The following is a 21644-nucleotide window of genomic DNA, read 5'->3' as shown; positions in this document are numbered from 1 at the left end:
TTTGCGTTTGTTGCTTTTGCTCTTAATATTATATCCAAAAATTTGTTGCCAAGACCAATGCCAAGGAAGTTTTCCCTATGCTTTCTTTTAGGAGTTTTACAGTTTCAGTTGTTACATTTAAGTCTTTAATCCATTTTGAATTAATTTCTGTGAGTGGTGAAAACAGGGTCCAGTTTCCTTCTTTTGCATGTGAACGTTCCAACATTTATTGAAAAGATTATTCTTACCCATTGAGTATTCTTGGCTCCAACTTTATCAAATATTGCTTTGAACACTTATGTGTCAGTTTGTTTCTGGGCTTTTGATTCTGTTGCATTGGTCCGTGTGTCTGTTTTTAATGCCACTACCATACTGCTTTGATTACGATAGCTTTGTAGTATAGTTTAAATTCAGGAAGTGCGATGCCTCCAGCCTTATTCTTCTTTCTCAGAATTGCGTTGTTGTTCAGGGTGGTTCCATAAGGATTTTAGGGTTGTTTTTTCTATTTCTGTGGAAAATGACATTGGAGTTTTGATAGGGATTGTATTAGATCTATAGATGGCTTTATTATGTTGAAATCTGCTCCTTCTGTACCCAATTTGTTGCAAGTTTTCATCCTAAAAGGGTGCTGAATTTTGTCAAATACTTTTTCTGCATCTTTTGAGATGATCATATGATTTTTATCTTTCCTTCTATTAATGTGCTGCATCACATTTATTGACACGTAAGAATGTATACTGAACCATCCTGTATCTCAGGGATTTGAAACTGGGAATTATTCTAGGACTCCCTCATCTAATCACTGTGTCTGAGGGTACCTGCCTTTTGTATATTTCAAATTCTTCCCTTCTTCTCATACCTGTTGTTATGTTGAACTGTTTTACATCCTATATATTTTTACTCAGATGTTGCTTTCTCGGTGAGGCCTTCTCTGATCACCATATTTAATGAAGCAAACTATCTCCTCTTCAGCCCTTCTGATCCCCATTACTCTGCTCTTTTTCTTTTGTCCAAAGTGCACACCCTTTTCTAACATTTATTATGTCTATTTTATTTAAAAGCTTTATTGAGATATAATTTACACATACAATTCACTCATTTAAAGTATACAATTCAGTAGATCTTAACATATTCACAGACTTGTGTAACCATCGCCACAATCAATTTTAGAACATTTGCGTTACCCCCAAAAGAATTTCCTTACACTTTAGCAGTAACCCTCCCATATTTCCCCCAACCCTGATTTCCCTAGGCAATCAGTCACCTACTTTCTGTCTCTATAGATTTGCCTATTTTAGAAAGTTGATATAAGCTGAATCATACAATATGTGGTCTTTTGTAAGTGAGCATGTTGTCAAGGTTCCAAAGCAACTATACCACTTTACCTTCCCACCAGCAGTGTAACTCAGTGCCTACCACATGGGGGTGCTCACAAATGTTCACTGAATGCATGAATGACAACATGCAGGACACAGTCCACATTCTTCAGCATGCCATCCAAGGGCTTTCCTGATCAGGCCCTTACCTGTCTTTCTAGCGTTGCCTCTTGCTACTCCATGGCCTATGTTAACTTATAAACCTGTGCGCCATCTCTCATCCTGCTCCTGCTGCCTGGGCTGTGCTCCCCTTCACTCTGTTCAGGCTGCTAAACTTCTGTTCACCTCTAATGCGACCTCTTCCATACCACCTTAGGCAAAAATAAGCACCTTCTTTTGTTGTCCTTTCCACATTAAAAAAAAATTTTTTTTAATTTTGGGGGGGAGGTAATTGCATTTATTTTATTTATTTAAATGGAGGTACTGGGGATTTATTCCAGGACCTCATGCATGCTAGGTATGCACTCTACCAATGAGCTATACCCTCTGCCCTTCCACATTTTAAAAATAATTTTTTTTAATTATTGTGCGTTTTTTTTTAAGTATAGTTAGTTACAATGTGTTAATTTCTGGTGTACAGCACAATGTCCCAGGCATGCATATTCATACATATATTTGTTTTCATATTCTTTTTCATTAAACGTTATTACAAGGTATTATAAATGGTTCCCTGTGCTGTACAGAAGAAATATGGTTTTTTGTCTATTTTCTTAAACATTTTTTATTGAGTTGTAGTCATTTTACAATGTTGTGTCAAATTCTGTTTGTATATCCCCCACTAGTTCTGTGAGCTCCTTAATGGTAGGCACTGGGTTCTACTTATCTTTGTACTCGCAGCACTCACCCAGGACTTGGTTCACGGTCGTAATTAATAAATATTGATTCATTGGACAAACACAGGAAATAGCAAGAGCAAAGCTCCAAAGGTCAAAATGTGCTGGCAGGTGTGAGAAATGGCGAGTTTCCCAACTTGACTGCAAGCGGACATTTGTGAGTGGACTGTAGGTGGAGGGCCTAGAGTCACCTGGTCAGTTTGCCCTTTGTTTGGTGGACAGTGGGGACTGCTGGAGGGAATGGCGTGACTAAGACTGGGCCCGAGAAACATTAATCCAGCAGTGGTGTGCAGAATGAGTGGAGGTGAGGGGACAATGTAGGAGGCTTTAGGCCAGGTGAGCAGAGTGAAGGTGAAAACCAAGGTAGAACATAAGGAAGGGCAGAGATGTGAGACAGAATGTGAATGAATCTGTAGGGTTTGGAATGTGCCTGAATATGAAGAATGAGGAAGATGGAGGTGCTAAAAACTAGTCAAAGGCTTTTGTCCCCAGGTACCAGGCGGAATGGTCAGGTTGAAAAAGCACAATCTTAGCTTACACTTGCCTCGTGTGTCTTTGTGAAGTTAGACACTTTCTAAACAACTATAGAAAAGGAAAAGATTTGTAAAAACACTTACTATGTATTATATTGTTGTTGCTACTTTCAAGAAAAAGAAAAATAATGCAAGAAGTAAGAGTGACATATGGGGGGAGGGTATAGCTCAAGTGGTGGAACACATGCGCAGCATGCATGAGGTCGTGGATTCAATCCCCAGTGCTTCTATTAAAAATAAATAAACCTAATTACCCCCCCCAAATCAGTGACATTTAACTACAGTCCATCAATTGGGCAAAGTAGCCTTATGTGCTGAATATGTGTTACAAACAGGCTCTTTCAGAAGTGGTAATCATCCAGTTTAGTTACATACTGGACCAAAGCCCCGAAGTAGGTACTTCATCAGTTGCAAAGATAAATCAGTCACAGAACTGCCCCAGGGGTACCAGCCCAGTTGGAGTGATGAGTTACACAGGAGCAGTTTGAGTATATTGTTATGGGAGAGCAGATCTACTGCTGATAATTCAGAGAAGGCTTTATATGGAGGAACTGTGATTTGCTGAGCTTTGCAGGATCGGTAATAAATGACGTGCGTAGATGAGCAAGAAGGGCATTACAGGCAAAGGAGTAGTGAGAGCACAGATCTGGAGCACGAAAAGAGCAGCGCACGAATAAATGGAGAGCAGCAGTCTCCTCGGTGTGCATGGAACACAGGCTGTGTGAGTGGGAGCAGCGGGAGACAAGGTTGAGGCCCAGTCATGGATTTAGATGACTTAGATTTTACTGAGTAGGTTGAATGCTTTTCAGGTACAGACATCAACAGAACTGTGCTTCAGGAAAATTAATCAGACAGCACCGTGTGGCTGAGAGGGGAAGGGACTGATGCTGTGGGGATAGCGAGAAGGCTGCTAGGATTGGCCAAGCAAGGGGCATTGAATGTTGAAGACCTGAACACTGGACATGGCCACAGGAATGAAGAGGAGCGGCAGGAGCTCCAGAGCTACTGCAGAGCGAGACTCTGCAGCCTCCTCTCCTGAGGTAATGCACGGGGCAATGGGGAGGAAACGTCAGAGCCTCAAGACTGAAAAAGCAATAGAGATAGAAATTGGGAGTACTGGAGGAGAAAGTTTTAGCAGAAAGTAAGATGCATTCTATCTTGGATATATTGAGTATCTGGCTGGAGAGTACTTACGGAATTTAGAAACACAGGACAGAACCTCAGAAAATGGTCAGGTCAAGGGCTATAGATGTTTGCAATACTCAAGGCATCGTCGGATATATATTTGATTCATGTTCAGCTTTGGCTCATGTTTTGGGACTCTGACTGGCCTGGCACGCCCCTTCTGCAAGTTCAGTCTTCTTGCTCTGTGATGGTTGAATAGTAACACCCAGGGAGGCTGTGAGGTCTGAGCTCCTCCCCAGTGGAGGGTGGATTTTCATCTGTGACTGGCCTCAGGAAACTGCCCTTTTAGTCCATAGACAGGCAGGACAAGCTCTGTCTGTGACTACAGTGCAGCAAAGAACACCCAACTGGGCAGAACAGAGGTAGCTGGCTAGAGAACGCAAAGAGCTGTTGGAATGGAGAGAGCTGAAAGCTTGGGGGAGGGGGAGAGAACAGGGATGTGGGAGAGAGGGGAAAGGGGAGAAAGAGAGGGAGTGATGGAGGGAGCATTAAATGCCTCTGTCCACTATTTTCTCCCCTTCACTGGCTCTCCAGTGTTATTCCCTATACCCTTAACAGTTCTGGACCCACTTGCAACAAACCCATTCTCTGCGACACTGGCCAGGTGCCCCACAACTCAGCTCAGTTCTGACACTCACTATCAGGAGGTAGCATCAGACTCCACGGGTTAAAGGTTCGGTCCTGTAAGGTTACCCACTCCCCACCCCACCTTCAGATGCCAGCTGCAAACACAGATTATCACTTGTGCTTCTGACTGACGAGTGTAGGTTGGGGAATCCAACAACCCCATCCTTGGGTTCAATTCATTTGCTGGAGTGGCTCACAGAACTCACAGAAACATTTTACTTACCAGATTACTGGTTTATTATAAAAAGATACAGCTCAGGAACAGTCAGGTGAAAGACATGCTCAGGGCAAGGCAGGGGGAAGGGGCGCAGAGCTTCTGCGCTCCCTCTGAGCACAGCGCTTTCCCTGAATCTCCGCATGCTCACCGGAAGTTCTCTGAATGCTATCCTTTTCGGTTTCTATGGAGCCTTCATTACTTCATTCATAACTAATTTAAATAATTGGCCATTAGTGATTAAACTCAATCTCCATCCCCTCTCTCCTCTCTGAAGGTCTGGAGGTAGGACTGAAAGCTCCTACAGCCCAGTGTTCAGCGCAGTGTGGGACTCTGCTGGGCAGTCTTTGCTCAAGGACCCCCATCAGCCTAGCTGAGACTTTTTGGGGGTTAGGCTGCATTTTAAGTTTCTTTCTCTTAAATCCCCCTGCCTTCTCTCTCTTCTTTCAGAGGTGTCAGGCCTGTATTGCCACCTATTTCTGCACTCTCCCCCTTTATTCTCTATAGATGTTGCCCCCAGTGAGTCCCTTGCATGTCTAGGTCTGTCTTGATGTCTGAACTGACACACAGGGATATGACAGGATCTGCCTTACATGGCTGTTGTGAGAATTCAGCATTAATATATGTGAAATGCTTAGAACAGGGCCTGATCATACCAAGTGCTACACAAGTGTTACCTCCCTTTACTGCCATTTGATTGTGCTTTAGATCTCAAGTTATGTTTACTTCTCACTAGGAAACTTCTCAGATCTTCCTAGACTGGCTTGGAAGCCTTTCCTGAGTGCTCCAGCAGCATCCTTCCCTTACTTCAGTTACAGTCAGCTGTCCATATCCACGGGTTCTGCACCTGCAGATTCAACCAACTGTAGATCAAAGATACTAGGAAAAAATTCTGGAAAAGCAAAACTTGAGTTTGCTGCAGGCCAGCAACTACTTACATAGCATTTACATTGTATTTGCAGTTATTTACAGAGCGTTTACATTGCATTAGGTATTATAAGTAATCTAGAGATGATTTAAAGTATATGGGAGGATGTGCATAAGTTATATGCAACTGCTATGCCATTTTACATAAGGGACTTGAACATCCTCAGATTTTGGTATCTGCGAAGGGTCCTGGAACCAGTTCCCTGTGGATACCAAGGGACGACTGTGTATCGCATTCTTTTCTTGCCGGTCTTTACACTTAAGACTGTGAATTCAGTGAAAATGGAACCTCGTTTCCTTCACTGTCACATATCAGTGCCTAACACTGTGTCTGGCTCACAGTAGATGCTGAACTGATGTCTGCCGAATGAGAATGATGACTCAGTGGAGCCTGAACAGATGAATGTTATTTCTCAAAGGGATGAGAGCTGGGAAAGAAGGAACTGTACACAGAATTGTGTACCAAGGCATGAAAAGCCTGTAGTGTGTAGGGTACTGGACGGTGTTTGTTATGACTGAAGAGTAGGGTGCAAAAGAAGTGTGGTCAAAGAGAAGGCTAAGGACGAAGTCGAGGGCCAGAGCACTGGGAAGGCCTTAAAGCCAAGCTAAGGCAGGCACTGTGTGGGCCTTATGATGCCCTAGTGGGCCCAAGCCCGCCTTTGACCTCTACCTGTAACTTTATGAATCATGTGTTAGTTCAGCCAACAACTGTAGATTGCCCCAAAGTGGTAGATGTTTCTCCAGAACTACATACAGACAGGTAGGCATCTCTGGACACCCAACACTCATCTCTGAACAATGCAACTGATTGGTCTATATTTATAAACTACTTTGGCTGCAATCTCTCACCGAAATTGTGGGTCTCTTAACTAATCTCTTTGCCTTCACCACACCCCTGTTTAATCTTTCCTCCTTTCCCGCTGTGAGGCAGAGCTTTCTAAAGCTAAGTCTGGCCATCTTACTCCTGCATTGAATACCTTCTAGTAGCACACCCTTGTGGCCTGCAAGACAGCATCCCGATGCCTTAGTGCAGCCCACGGGCCCCTCCTGGCCCGACTCTTCCCTACCATACCTTCCACGTCTTCCTCTGTGTGCTCTCTGCCTCACCGTGCTGAGCTGCCTGTCGGTAACAGCAAGTTTCATGTTGCCCACCACTCCACTCACATGCACATTATTGCTGCCTGGAGTGTCCTTTCATCCTTGTCCACTTTTTGAACTCAACTATCTTGTAGGAAGTAGCTCCAAAATCACCGCCTCTGTGGAGCTGTTTCTAACTCTGCAGGCAGTTGGTCACTGGCCCTCTTCTGCAGCCTCATTAGACTGTGTGTACGCTTCTGTTGGCACCTACCACAAGGCAGTGCATTTATTTGGTTACTTCCCTGACTCCCTCCGTGGACTGTGACTAGAGGATTGGACTAAATATTAGTTAATAAAGAGTCCCAGCACCTCATGCAATGCCTGGCACATAGTAAATACTCAACACTGGTTAGAGAAAAAAAGGAAGGAATAAAATAAAACTGTTCTTTTTCTTTTGAAAGGGAAAGGAGATCTTCTCACTATGTGGCTGTACCTGGCGGCCCTGGTGGGCCTGTACTACCTCCTGCGCTGGTACCGGGAGAGGCAGGTGGTGAGCCACCTCTGGGACAAGTACGTCTTCATCACGGGCTGTGACTCGGGCTTCGGGAACCTGCTGGCCAGGCAGCTGGACCTGCGAGGACTCAGGGTGCTGGCTGCGTGTCTGACCGAAAAGGGGGCCCAGAAGCTGAAGGGCCAGACGTCAGATAGGGTGGAGACGGTGATCCTGGATGTCACCAACACACAGAGCATCGCTGCGGCCACCCAGTGGGTGAAAGAGCGTGTGGGGGACAGAGGTATAGAGAATTATTTTCTCCTTTCATTACTTAGGCATGAAGCTGTTAAAGTTATATATGTGCGTGTGTGTGTGTGTGTGTGTGTGTGTGTGTGTGTGTGTGTGTATATAAAATATATAATGTATATATATAATATATCACATATTTTATATATATATAAAATCTCAAAAGCAGGGCTTAAATGCTGGCTTTGTCATTTGAAGGGCAGTCTTGATCTTTTGTGCTGTTTCATTTTCTTAACAATTTCACATCGAAAAATGAACCCAGTCAATTTGATGCTGTTATCCCATCTTGCAACTGGAATGTTTACAACCACAATTCTTTGCTTGAAGAATTTTCAAGGTATTCTTTAGAAATCAATTCTTCTTCCCTTGGCTACCATCTAAAATATAGACATTCACTAATGTCAGCCTTTGGTCCTCTTCTTTTTTAAAAAAAAGTTTTTATTTTTTTTCTAATTAGTAGACAGCGTTTCTTAGAGCAGTTACAGGTTTACAGAAAAACTGGAAAGTACAGATTTCCCATATACAACCCCCACCTTATAGTTTCTCCTATTATTAACGTCTTGCATTGGCGTGCCACATTTATTATATTTGATGACCCAGTATTGATGCATTATCATTAACTGAAGTCTGTAGTTTACATTAGGATCCACACTGTGTTACACAGTTCTATGGGTTTTGCCAAATAGAAATTATTGTATATCCACCATTAATAGCATAATGTAGAATAATTTCACTGCCCTAAAAATCCTCTGTGAGCCATCTAGTCATCTCTTCCTCCGTCACCACCTTCCCCCAAACCTGGGAACTCCTCAGCTTTTTACTGTTTCCGTAGTTTTTTTTTTTTACCAGATGTCATATACTTGGAATCATGTTGGGTATGGCCTTTTGGATTGGCTTCTTTCATTTAACAATATGCATTTAAGGTCCCTCCATGTCTTTCTGTAGCTTAACAGCTCATTTCTTTTTATTGCTCAATAATATTCTACTGTAGTTACCACAGTTTATTTCTTCATTCACATATTGAAGGATATCTTGGTTGTTTCCAATTTTCGGCAATTATGAGAAATCCTCTTTTCTAAGTTGCATTTTCTTTGGATATTATCCAAATCCTCTTTAACCTCTTTCTTGTTCCTCCCCCTTGTTTTATGATTTAATAGATCTTATTAATTGGACGTCCTAAATGTCTATTTAACCTAGGAGTTGCAAACTGGCAATAAAATTGTTTTGCTTGGGTTGCAGAATGTTTAATTTTTTTTAAATGTACTTTAAATTTGAAAATTGACTTTAAACTATTACTCCTACCTGAGGACGTTCTTGACTCCCCCAGGCAGAACCAGGAGTTACAGGCAGTCACAGCCTCTGTGCTGTGCTGTTCGGAGCAGTTTATTTCTACAGTGTTGTTGTTGTCATTGTTTTCCCATCAGTTAGAGCGTGTGCTCCCTGAGGACACAGACCTCTCTTACCCATTGCTGTATCTCCAGTTTCTGACATCTTGCCTGGTACGTGATATGGGCTCAACCAATGCTGAATGGACCCCACCTACCTACAGTTTTATCCATTACCTTTATGCCCTTGATTGCTAAGTTATTTCTTGTTCTTCACACCTGAATTCCCAACCGCTTGCTGGCTTTCTCATCTGCAAATTCTGCTGGAACCTCAGATTCATAAAATCTAAAGGAGGACTCTCTGTCTTTTTATCTTCTCTTCACCACACCTGCTTTTCTCTTTGGCCCTTCTCTCAGGGGAGTATGCTGCCATCCCTTCAGTGACAAAGATTGTTGCCTCAGAGCCTTTTTCTGACCTTACACTTTCAAACTTTTTATATCTCCATATTTTATATGAGTCTTTTGTAAATAGCATACAGCTAGATATACAAAATAATTCAGCCGGACAGTTTTTGCCTTTTTGACTAGAACATTTCATTCACCTACACTTACTTAAGGACGGGTATGTTTGAATTTATTTCTGTCGCCTTATTTTGTGCTTGTTTGTCCCACATTTTCTGTTTCTTTCCCTCTTGTGAATTGATTGGATTTTTATTCCACCTTTTCCATTACTAAATTGAAAGTAACATATTCTATTCCTATGTATTTAGTGGTTCCTCTAGAAATTTGAACTGCATCTTTACCAATTGTCATTTTATTATTTTTTTCTCCTGATTAATCCAAGGCCTTCAGAACACTTTGAACTTCAATCACCTCCTCTGACATATATGCTATTGCTAGTATGTATTTTAGTTCTGTTTTTGGCCCTACAATATATGATGTTTAGATTTATTCCCTACTTACTGTTTTCTGTCTTCATCATTCCTTCTTGAATGTTTCATCTAAAATTACTTTCCTCCTGACTAAGTATATTCTTTAGAATTTAGAAGATATTAGGGGTAAAACTTCTCTTTTTCTTTTCTTTTCTTTCCTTTCTTTTTCTTTTTTCTCCTTTTTCTTCTCCTCCTCCTCCTCCCTGTTCTTCTTTTTTTACATTTCTTTAAATGTCTTTACCATCATTCCTAGATAAGCATTTGTAAGTTTACAGTTATTTTCTCAGCCCACTGGAGATAACATTCCACTACCCCTGGTTTCTGTTGTTACTATTGATAAGTCAGCTGTCAGCCTGTTTCACCTTTTGTAAATCTGTCTTTTCTTTCTGACTATTTAAGGATATTCTCTTTCTTTGGTCTTACTAAGGCTTTGTTTTAGTCTGTCTAGATGTGAATTCCTTTATTTAGTTTATACTGCTTGGGGTTTATTTGGCTTTTTGACTCTATGGGTTAGTGTCTTTTACAGTCAGGAAAATTCTCATCTGTTGTGACTTCAGATTATTGCCTTTATTCCATTTTCCCTCTTTTTTCTTCCTGAATCTGATTAGATATATGTTAGATGTTTTTAATTTGTTCTTGTGTCTCTTTTCTTTCACTCTTTTCCATCTCTTTTTTCTTTGCACTGTATTCTAAATGTCTCCTTTTTTCTATGTTGCAGCTTACTATTTTCTCTTTTCTGCTCTTTCTGTCTGCTATTAAATCTGTCCACTGAATGTCAGCTATTATACCTTTTATTTCTAGAACTTCTATTTGGTTCATTCTAAATCTTCTTGATCAATTTGATAGTATCTTGTCTGGATTAATATTTTCAATCCCTTTTATTTAAAACTCACATTTAGCACACACATTTTACTTTATGTGTCTTATAATTTTGGTATCTAAAGTCCTTGTGAGCCTGTCTCTGCTGCCTATGGTTTCTGCTCTTCTTTGCCTGTGATGCTTTGTTACCTTGTGTATGTAGTGACTGATGACAGTGAACTCCTATTTTTCTTAGTAACTCTCTTGGTGACTCTTTAAGGCCTGACGTAAAGATTCCTTCAGAGAGGATCTACATTTGCTTCCATCAGGTGCCAGGGGGCACTTGGCCACCTTAAACTTAGTTCTTGTCTTGAAGTTTTTTGTTTTTTGCCTTTTTGGCCTCTCAGATAGTGTGAATTCAGCTGCAAACTCTTATGAGGGATGACCTGTGGTTACGATTCCTCAGGGCCAATTCTCCCAACACCAGAGTTCAAGACAGGCAGTTATACTTTCAGTCCTTTGGAAGGACTTTCTATCTCACCCTTATGTGACAGTGTAGCCAGTTAGCATCCCAGTTTAATGAAGAAAGTGTCTTTTATTAGATTCCCTACCTTAGGTGGGCCCTGGACTTCATACCTTCTTAATGTGTATGTTTTTTGAGGCTATATGTACTGAACTTCAATTTCACACTGGTTGGCAAATTTTCTTGAATCAAAAAGCTAGCATCAGTGTTCTGTTTACCCTCCCTGGATTCCTACCTTCTTTTAGTTTTTAGCCTGACCTTTCTATACTTTCTTACTGATAGATGTGTTTAAGAAGATTGAAAAAATATATTTTGTCTAGCATTTTGTTTTCAGCAGGAAGATTGATTAAGGTAAAAGTCTCTCATTTTTGTCTGAAACTAAACTCCTGCTTTGCCTTTATTGTTTTAGGACTTTGGGGTCTGGTCAACAACGCAGGCACTTTTCACCCATTTGGCTACACTGACTGGCTGAAGATTGACACCTACATGAGTACCCTCCAAGTCAACCTCATTGGTTTGATAGAGGTGACCTTGAGCATGCTTCCCTTGGTGAAGAGAGCACAGGGGAGAATCGTCAATGTCTCCAGCATTCTGGGAAGACTTGCTTTCTTTGGAACAGTCTACTCTTGCTCCAAGTATGGAGTGGAAGCCTTTTCAGATGTTCTGAGGTAACACTCTTAAGTTAAAACAGAAGCAACGACTGAGCACTTAAACATGTCTCCGATACCATGCTCGTCACTTTCACCTACATTATCTTATTTCATCACTCTCAAAATCTGATCTGTAGATATTGTTACTGGTCTATTTTATACATGAAACTGAGCCTCAGATTTTAGTATCTTTATCAACGTTCACCTGCCACAATCAGGACTTGGCAGACCTGTGTTTTTTCCGCACTCCTTGTCTCCTATCACCACATGACACTTTAATTCAAGATTGACCCTTGATACAATTTCATTTCTGAAGAGAGGATGATTGTCTTCTTTCCTCCTTAAAGCACACTTGTTTTTGTTTCTTCATGGTGACACTTTCTGGTGCTTATCTGCTTCCAACTAACTTATTCCTTTGCTTTACTTTTTGTATCTTTTCTTTATCGAATAGCTTCTTTTCTTTGTTATATCTTCAGTTTGCCACAACCCTTAATGGCCCTGTCTCTACCTCCTGGATCTTTTTTAATACATCATTTCAGCTTCATGTCTATCAGCTGCTTTTTTTTTTTTTTTTGTATTTCCCTTTATATTTCAATTTCTGAGAGAGAGAATTCTGTTAGCTGAGTTCATTCTTTTGTGTATGCCAGGTGACACTACATCACATGATATATTTTGCACTTACTATGTGTCAGGCACTGTTGTGAGTACTTTGCATCTATTAAATCATTTAATTTTCATAGCAACCCAGTGAGGAAGAAATTATTTTTATCCTTATTGTACGTCTAGGGAAACTGAGGCACAGAGGTTCAGTAATTTGTCATAGCCATATAGGTAATAACAGGCAGAGTCACTGTCCAGGCCTGAGAGGGGCACCCCTCCCATCAAGCACCCTTCCCGGTGTAGTCAGCTATAGACATTAGGGTGCTGTACAAACTCCCCTTTAGCAGGGGCTGACCTTAGGGCAATTTCATTTGGAAATGAGCTGTAAATATTATAGGCATCATGTATAAGCTTCCTATGGCTGCCATAGTAAACTACCATAAGTAATTTATGTATGGTGTCTTAAAACACCACATATTTATTCTCTCGAGCTCTGGAGGCTAGAAGTCTGAAATCAGTATCATTGGGCCAATGTCAGTTGTTGTCAAGGCCGTGTTCCTTCTGAAGGCTCTAGGACAGAATTCGTTACCTGCCTCTTCCAGCTTCTGGTGGCCACCAGCATTCCTTGGCTTGTGGCCACATCACTCTAATCTCTGCCTCAGTGATCACATTGTCTTTTCCACTGCTGGCCTTCAAATCTGCCTCTGCCTCTCTTGTAAAGAAAACTTGTGATTGCATTCAAGGCATGCCCAGATAATCTAGCACAATCTCCCTATCTCAGGATCCTTAACTCAGTCACACTTGCAAAGTCTTTGCCACCTACAGTAACAAATATTTACATTTCCAGGTATTAAGACCTGATATCTTTGGGAGCCATTATTTACTACCACATACCATGACTGATATGTATCAATTACAATGTGCAAAGTACATTATCTGCTTAGGAGGGGAGTAGGGAAATAACCGAGGACACTGCATAAGTTGTTACTATGTGGCAGGCACCTTGCCTGGCTTCCTGTCTGCCCGACATCCTGTCTACCTCCACGGGGCTTCTCCCTGCTGATTTACCACCACTCATGACTCTTGGACTCCTTGACTCATTCCCAGACCAAGAGCAAAGATATGCTCTTCCAGCATTCAAACCACTAATTCCTTTAGAAAGTTCCAATTTGCCTTAATTGTGCTAGGAATCAACAGGAACAGGAAGTTCTGTCCCACATCTGAGTTGGAGTTTGACAGGGGATGGAGATGTTGTGATGTGCTGGGAATCTGTGAGCAAGCTGCAAGGGGAAGGGAATGTAGAGGGCAGAAGCGCCCCTGGCTTGCACAGCCCCTCCCCTTCCCCAGCACACTCAAGCACCTGGAGAATCATTTTCTGAAGCTCTAAATTGGAGAGTTTTATGTTTTGGTTCAATGAGGGAGGATTTTCCTTTGGAACGGGGAATTTTTACTTTTGGCATGCCTCACAGCCACCTGGAGGGCTTGTTCAAACAGACTGTTGGTTCTCATCTGGAGAGTTTTTGATTTGGACTGGGGCCCAATAATTTGCATCTCTAACAAGCCCCCAGATGCTAATACCGTTGTTCTGGGTCTACACTCTGAGAACCATTCATTGCTTTAGAGGGTCACGATGCTTTGTGTTTTACATTCTTATGGACCATTATTCGAAACATTTCTGTTTAACATCAGCTTGGGCTCATCTTCCCTAGCAAGGCTGCTTGAACTTCTAGTTTAGGGAGCCTCATCGCTTTCCCTGGAGTGCCTACAGTATGTGTCTAACATGGTGCACAAGGTCATCTTACTTCACTCGGCAAAGGCAGCACTTAGCACAGTGCCTGGGACATGCACAACCCCTGATAAGTATTTTTGGAACTGTTTTTTGAACTACCTTGAATATTCTGGAATGACCAATGACTTGTAATTTTAAGGCCCATATCCTATTCCATTAATGGTCTCTTGCAGTCTTTGAACACTCTGTAATTTTTCACAGTCCCCTGCTTCTGTGTGTGCAGTTTCCATTGCCTGATATTCCACTCCTCCTCTTTCTTTGTGGGGAAATTCCTTCCTTATTCTTCAAGGCTCAACTGAAACATTTTCTCTTCACTGAAGCCTACTCTAACTCCCTCAGAAAGTCTGCGTCCCCCGCTCTACTTATGTAGCCCTTTGAATACCTCTCCTTTAGACTTCTTTTGAATTATATTGCAATTATTTGCTTACTTGTTAGATGCACTCACTCACTGTGAGCTTTTTGAGGTGGGGAGCAGAGTCTTAATTTACTAAGATTGTGCATGTAGCACAGTAGATATCATGAAAATGCTAATTTTCATTATTATTCCTTATATTCTTCATGTTTCCAGTGTCTGGCACGTGGTAGGTACTTAATAACTCTGTTAGAAGAGTGGATGTGTTGAGAACTGTTGAATGGTTCTGGTAGTTTGTATAATCATGTCCCGGTTGTTGCATCTAGGGATGTTTAAAATTTCTTTTTTTCCTCTCCTTAAAATATTCAGTAAATGTGCTTTTCATAACTATGTTTTGTTTTGTTTCCTCCCTGAGAACATTGAAATTATGGTATCTTTCAATCAGAGGAGTTAACTTGAGGGTTTTTTCCTAGGCGTGAGCTTCAGCATTTTGGGGTGAAAATCAGCATAGTTGAACCTGGCTACTTCAGAACAGAGATGACAGATCTGCAGAAGGCCTCAGAGACAATGAAGCAAGTCTGGAAAGAAGTCCCTCCTCATATCAAGGAGACCTATGGACAGAAGTTTTTTGATGCCTGTGAGTTTTTCTTTTGAGGGGATAATGGAAACCCTCGCATGAGAAGGGCAAAGAGGGTTGGTGGGGATTGATTGGCAGATCCTCTGAGAATAAAGCTTCTTAAACAGAACCTTCCCAAGATAGGAGGGGCTCAGAAATGCCCACTGCCCTCATGGTTGACTTGGTGATGGCTGCTGCGGCTGGGGAAGAGACATACAGGCAGCCTAGGGCCAGGGCCTGCCCTGCTTGGTCACCTGTGGGCCTGGCCACCTAGCACAGGGAGGTATTACATGGTTAGAGGCATAGAGTCTCTGGGTCTTGAGAGGGACGTGCCTCTTCATTGTTTTGCCAGACTGGTGTGGGAGGCCTGCTCAGGTAAAGTGCAGCCTGCAGTATCACCTACCCTTTTGGTAGCAGGGCCTGGCCACAAACTCCATGTCTGTCTCACTGTGAGGGGGCGGAGGGTGTATGTAGGTGGGCAGAGGTAAGTGAGTGGGGACCAGATTTGCAGGGCCCTGTTGACCATTCCCAGAGGCTGGACCTCATGTGCAGGCCACGGAAGGCTTGTAGGAGTGAGATGGTTCAATTTTGTGTAAGAATATCATTCTGATGACCTGGAGGAGGAGGCAGTTTTGGGGGTGGATGGAAGGCAATCTTCCTAGTAGAAGTAAGTCATGCACACTGGTGTGGGGCACCTTCCTGGGGAAGGGATGCTTTTTTCCCCACACAAAGAAGTCAGCAGCTTGCCAAGGCCAAAGGGAGCAGCTCTCCTTTCCATTTCACAAAAAGGCCGTGCGGTCGGTAGCAGTAGCCCTGTCCCTGGCCTTGGATGATGTCTTAGTACAGAGGAAAGGTGAAGGGCAATGCACAGAGAGAAGATTTGTGACCTACAACCCTGTCTTCTGGGTTCATCAGGCCTAAGAGGGTCACTACCAACGGGGGAGGGAAATTGGATCAAGGAAAGTCTGACAAAAAACTGAGTTTCTCAGAACTCAAGCTACAGAACTAAGTTTCCTAAGATGCCAGGAGGCCAGTCATTGTTCTAAGCTCCTCCCCATCTAAAGTTTTAAACTAAGAGGGAATTTGTTTCCCCTTATGGGTACGTATAGTTTACAACAGAAATCAAAGGAAAATAGAATTTACTAAAAAGTGACTATATGTAAGAGGAGGGATATATTTATTTCATGATTTAAAAGGAATTGACATTATTCATTTATTTGTCAATGGATCAGAATAATCTAGGTCAGTAGGTCAGTACTGTCCAATAGCTATCTAAGAGCTATATATATAATAAATTTTCTAATAGCTACTTCTAAAAAGAGGAAAAGAAACAGCAATATACCCCCAAATACTGCCATTTCTACATTTATTACCAATATAAACGTTATTAATAAGATATTTAACATATTTTTTCCCTTTAGTCTTTGAAAATTGGTATGTGTTTTACACTTACAGCACACCTCAACTTGGATGCTAAACTTTCCCAGGACATACTTCATCTATATTTAGATTCATACAATTTATAATTGCCAGCAGCATTATTTCATAATAGCCCCAAAGTGGAAACAGCTCAAATGTTCATTAAATGTTGAATGGGTGAACAAAGTGTGGTATAGCTGTACAATGGAATATTACTCGGCAATAAAAAGAAGTGAAGTACTGATATACACTGCAACATGGATGAACCTTGAGAACAGTTTGCTCTGTGAAAGAAGCCAGTCACAAAAGTCCACAATGTATGATTCTATTTCTATGAAATGTCCATAAAAGGCAATCCATAGAGACAGAAAATAGATTAGTGGTTACCTAGGGCTGGGTGGGTTGGCAGGAAATGGGAGTGACTATTCATGGGTACAGGGTTTCCTTTGGGGATGATGAAAATGCTCTCTAGTTTGTGGTGATGGCTGCAAAACTCTGGTTATACTTAAAGTCATTGATTTGTACACTTTAAATGGATGATTTTTATGATGTATGAATTATGTCTCAATAGAGATGTTAAAAAATTTCCAGTTGAAAAAGTAGATTAACATACCTACATTATTCCAAAGATACTTAAAAGTATTCCAATAACAGAACTGAGTTTTAAAATTAAAATTAATTAAAATTTAAAAGTTCAATTTTCAGTCATAGTAGTTGTATTCTAAGTGCTCAACACCTCCATGTGGCTAGTGCCTGTTATATTGGGAAGTACGGGTCTGATCGTCCTAATCCTTGCGGAAATTACATGTAGTTAGACTTCTGTGGCTGAGTGCAATAGGATCTTAAAATACAAGGAATAAAATTGCTGACCACAATTTATCTTTTTGTATACAGATTTTGAGAACATGAAAAATGGACTGTTGCAAAGTAGCACAAACCTGAACCTGGTCACTGACTGCATGGAACACGCTCTGACATCTGTGCATCCCCGCACTCGATATTCAGCTGGCTGGGATGCTCAATTTTTCTTCATCCCTCTATCTTATTTACCTACATCACTGGCAGACTACATATTGACTAGATCTTGGCCCAAACCAGCCCAGGCAGTCTAAAGAAAACTGGCTTTGTGGCTCTTGAAATGAAGAAGGCAAAAATCTGAAATTGATTGTTAGTGTTCCAGTAATCCTTATTTATAATCTATACTTTCGGCAACAATAAGCTTTATTGCCTAAACGCATTTATCTGGCATCATCAGAGAACCAGCATGTTTATATTCCAGATATTCAAAGTTTATTCCTTTTAGGTGATGAATCTTTACTATTTTAAACAGTTTTTGATGACAATATTTTCAAAATGCATCATTCTTCCTTGTCTTATTAAACAGAGTGACTAAAAACAATTTAATTTGTTTTGATACTGTTTCTTTATGTAAATTAATAGCTGTTCATGATGTGATGAACTATTGCTCAGGGATCATTAAGAAGTATGTGGGTCTCCTTATCTTTACTTGAAATGGGTGTACTTGGTAATTTTTTAAAATATTTAATTTTGTTTCCTCCTCTCTATTTGCCAGCTGTTTTTGAATATATTTCTTCTTTACTTGAAAAGAATTGTCTTCCAAGGCAGTAGAAATCAGAGCAAAGATAAACCAAAATGGTATCTAATCAAACATACACACTTTTACTTAGCCAAGGAGCCATCAACAAAACGAAAAGACAACCTAGGGACTGGGAGAAAATATTTGCAAATGATGCAGCCAACAAAAGCTTAATTCCCAAAATGTACAAATAGCTCATACAACTCAATAACAAAAAAACAAACAACCCAATTAAAAATGGGCAGAAGACCTAAACAGACATTTCTCCGAAGACATACAGATGGCCAATAGGCACGTGAAAAGATGCTCAATATTGCTAATTATCAGAGAAATGTAAACCAAAACTATAATGAGGTATCACCTCACACCAGTCAGAATGGCCATCATTAAAAAGTCCACAAACAATAAATGCTGGAGATGGTGTGGAGAAAAGGGAATCCTCCTACACTGTTGGGATGAATGCAAATTGGTGCAGCAACTATGGAAAACATATGGAGTTTCCTTAAAAACTAAAAATAGAGTTGCTGTATGATTCAGCAATCCTACTCCTGGACATATATCCAGAAAAGATGAAAAGTCTAATTCGAAAAGATACATGTACCACAATGTTCATAGCAGCACTATTCATAATAACCAAGACATGTAAGCAACCTAAATGTCCATTGACAAATGAATGGATAAAGAAGATGGGGTGTGTGTGTGTGTGTGTGTGTTGTTTTTCAGCTGTTCTCTCTGGTGTTAGAACACTACCAGTAGTATTTTCTCGACAGTTAAATGGAGCATAGAATTACCCACTGTATGTTAACTGATCCAATATAGGATCACACTGATTTTTCATGTCCCTGTACTCCCATTTAACCTATAATAGTTTCTTAACTTAAAAAATCTCTTATGCTTCTGACATTTTTGAAGAATATAGACCAGTTATTCTGCAAAGTGGCCTTTGATTTGGATTGTATGACCTTCTCTCATGATCAGATCCAGGTTACGCATTTTGGCAGAAATGCCACAGAAGTGATAAGAGTGTCCCTCTCAGGCCATTACACCGGTAGGCACATAATGCAAGTTTATCTCATTGTTGGTGATGTTAAGTTAGAACCCTTGGTTAAAGTAGAGTCTGCCAAGTTTTTCTACTGTAAGGTTAATAAGTTTTCCTTTGTAATTAATAAGTAACTTGTGAGGATATTTTGACATTAAATGGATGTCCTGTTCCTCAATAAACTTGTACTCACTAATCTTAGAATTATTAAATAATTCTTTTTAAAATCAGTTCTTACTATGATGGCTGCAAATGGTGATTTTTAACTCCATCATTTCATCTACATTTACAAGTTGAAATTTCCATCTCCTTTTAAAAAATTATTATTAAGAATGGAGTCATAGATTCTTATTTTATTCAATTGGTTATGAGCTATTTCTGTCATTAAATGCTTCATATTTTTATAATTCCTATACCTATTGCACTAAAAAAATCCAATCTACTATTTGAAGTTCAATATTTACTTGTGGTTCTTTTTGCCTTTAAACTGAAAATATATACAGAACTTCCAAAATTGGGTCTTTTCTTCCCATTCAGTGTGTTTTTATTATTTATTTGAAATACAGTTTGGTTCATTCTATTTGTTAGTATTTAATTTGGCCTCCTCCCCTGCTCCCACATTCTTATTGATTTAATTTTATTCTTTGAATATATGAAACATTAACATGATTCTAAAGTCCAACCTAAATTATTTTGAAGAAATCTCAGACATCATATAGGGACTGCAGTTTTTCAAATGTTACAATTTGCAATAGCAACTATAAAAAATAAGGTACCTAGGAATAAATCTAACAAAAGATAAGCAATATCTTCACACAGAAAATTATAAAATTTATTGCAAGGCATTAAAGAAGGCCTAAGTTAATGTAAAAACATACAATATTCCTGAATAGGTATTCTCAATATCAGAAAAAGATACATCAACTTTCCCCTGAATACTTTATGAATAATTCCAATCCAGTCAAAACCCAACAGCATTTTATTCAAATTGAGAAGATGGTTTTTAAATTTAATTAGAAGACCAAAAGGGCATGCTGAACCAAGAGAACTTTGATAAACAAGGTGAGAGAAACTTGCCTCTTCAAGCATTAAGACTTACTATAAAACTGTAATAATATAAACAAATAGATGGAAAGTAAAGATAGACAAACAGATGTAAAGAACAGAGTGGAGAGCTGAGAGACATGTGGAACTAGATCTAACAGTGGTATCATAAGGATGTAGTGGGGAAACAATTCAATAATGGTGATAAGACAACTGTTTTTTCCTATGGAGAAGAATAAAATTAGATCCTTACCCCATCCCACGCACAAAAATGGATTCCAGAGGAACAAATACCTAAATGTGAAAAGCAAAACTTTAAATCTATCAAACTAAAACATTGAAAGCATATTTACTTACGTCATTGGGATAAGCAAGTCTCTTTAAACAAGATACATGCACAAAAACAGAATCATAAAGGAAGAGTATTAAGTCTGACTACAGTAAAATTAAGGACTTCTCTACATCAAATACACTCCTTACGTAGGTCAAAAGACAAGCCACCAGTTGGGAGATATGTTAACACCACAGACAACGACAAATTATAATAAGAATAGAAATAACTCCTCAAAATTTGTAAGCAAAAGAAACTTTGGTAGAAAAATGGATAGAGGAAAAGAAAATCTAAATCACCAATAAACATACAAAATATGCTCATTTTAGGGGGCAGAGCTCAGTGGTAGAGCATTTGACTGCAAAATGTGCTCATTTTAACTCATAACTGGAGAAATGCAAAGTAAATCCACAGTGAGATACAGTTTCACATTCATCATACTGCCCAAAATTAAAAAGCTAACACCAAAATTGAAGCTGTAGATTAATGGGAGACCACACACTTCTGGTGCAAGAGTAAATCTGTACAATCATTTTGGTGAGCTATTTGGGAAATAGCTGATAAAGTTGAAATACATTTGCCCTATGACCCAACAATTCCACTCCCAGATACAGATCATTAATATCATATATGTACAAAAGGAGACCTGTACAAGAATCTTCATCGCTCTACTGTCTGCATCATCATAAATTGGGAAGAACCTATCTGTCCATTCACAGGAGAATGGATAAACTGTAGTATGTTCATATAATGGCCAGTCAGCATGTCTGTATCTATTTATCTATCTAGCTATCAATCCATCCGTCCATTTGATGGTTACTGTGAACAAAATTAAGCTACATGTATTAACATGGGTAAATTTTAAGAACATAATGACTGAAAAAAATAAGTTGCAGAAGATATGAATAGTGGTATGATATCTTCTGTTTAAAGTATTAAAACTTACAGAAAGTCCTATATATTGTTTACGGATAAATCTACATAATAAAAGTACTAAAGAGTTTATGAGAATAATAAACACCAAATTCCTGATGGTAATAATCTTTGATGATTTAGGAAGAGTATATTGGAGATGTCAG

At 39.9% G+C, this 21644-nt stretch overlaps 1 protein-coding gene across 5 annotated transcripts in view; it reads left to right on the top strand.

Annotated features, from left to right (window-relative positions):
- Positions 1–19292, top strand: part of LOC105096750 (17-beta-hydroxysteroid dehydrogenase type 6) — a 147237-nt gene extending 127945 nt beyond the window's left edge. For all 5 annotated transcript variants that reach the window (XM_064491140.1, XM_064491142.1, XM_031462358.2 and 2 more), the window contains 4 exons: positions 7213–7545; positions 11538–11796; positions 14993–15156; positions 17449–19292. In XM_064491140.1, coding sequence (XP_064347210.1) covers positions 7213–7545; positions 11538–11796; positions 14993–15156; positions 17449–17666 — 974 coding nt within the window. In that variant the 3' untranslated portion in view covers positions 17667–19292. The remainder of the gene's footprint in view (positions 1–7212; positions 7546–11537; positions 11797–14992; positions 15157–17448) is intronic.
- The last annotated feature ends 2352 nt before the right edge of the window (positions 19293–21644 follow it).

Source organism: Camelus dromedarius, chromosome 11 (genome assembly GCF_036321535.1).
Source record: "Camelus dromedarius isolate mCamDro1 chromosome 11, mCamDro1.pat, whole genome shotgun sequence".
NCBI classification, from domain to species: domain Eukaryota; kingdom Metazoa; phylum Chordata; class Mammalia; order Artiodactyla; family Camelidae; genus Camelus; species Camelus dromedarius.
This window is presented reverse-complemented; position numbering and strand designations above follow the sequence as displayed.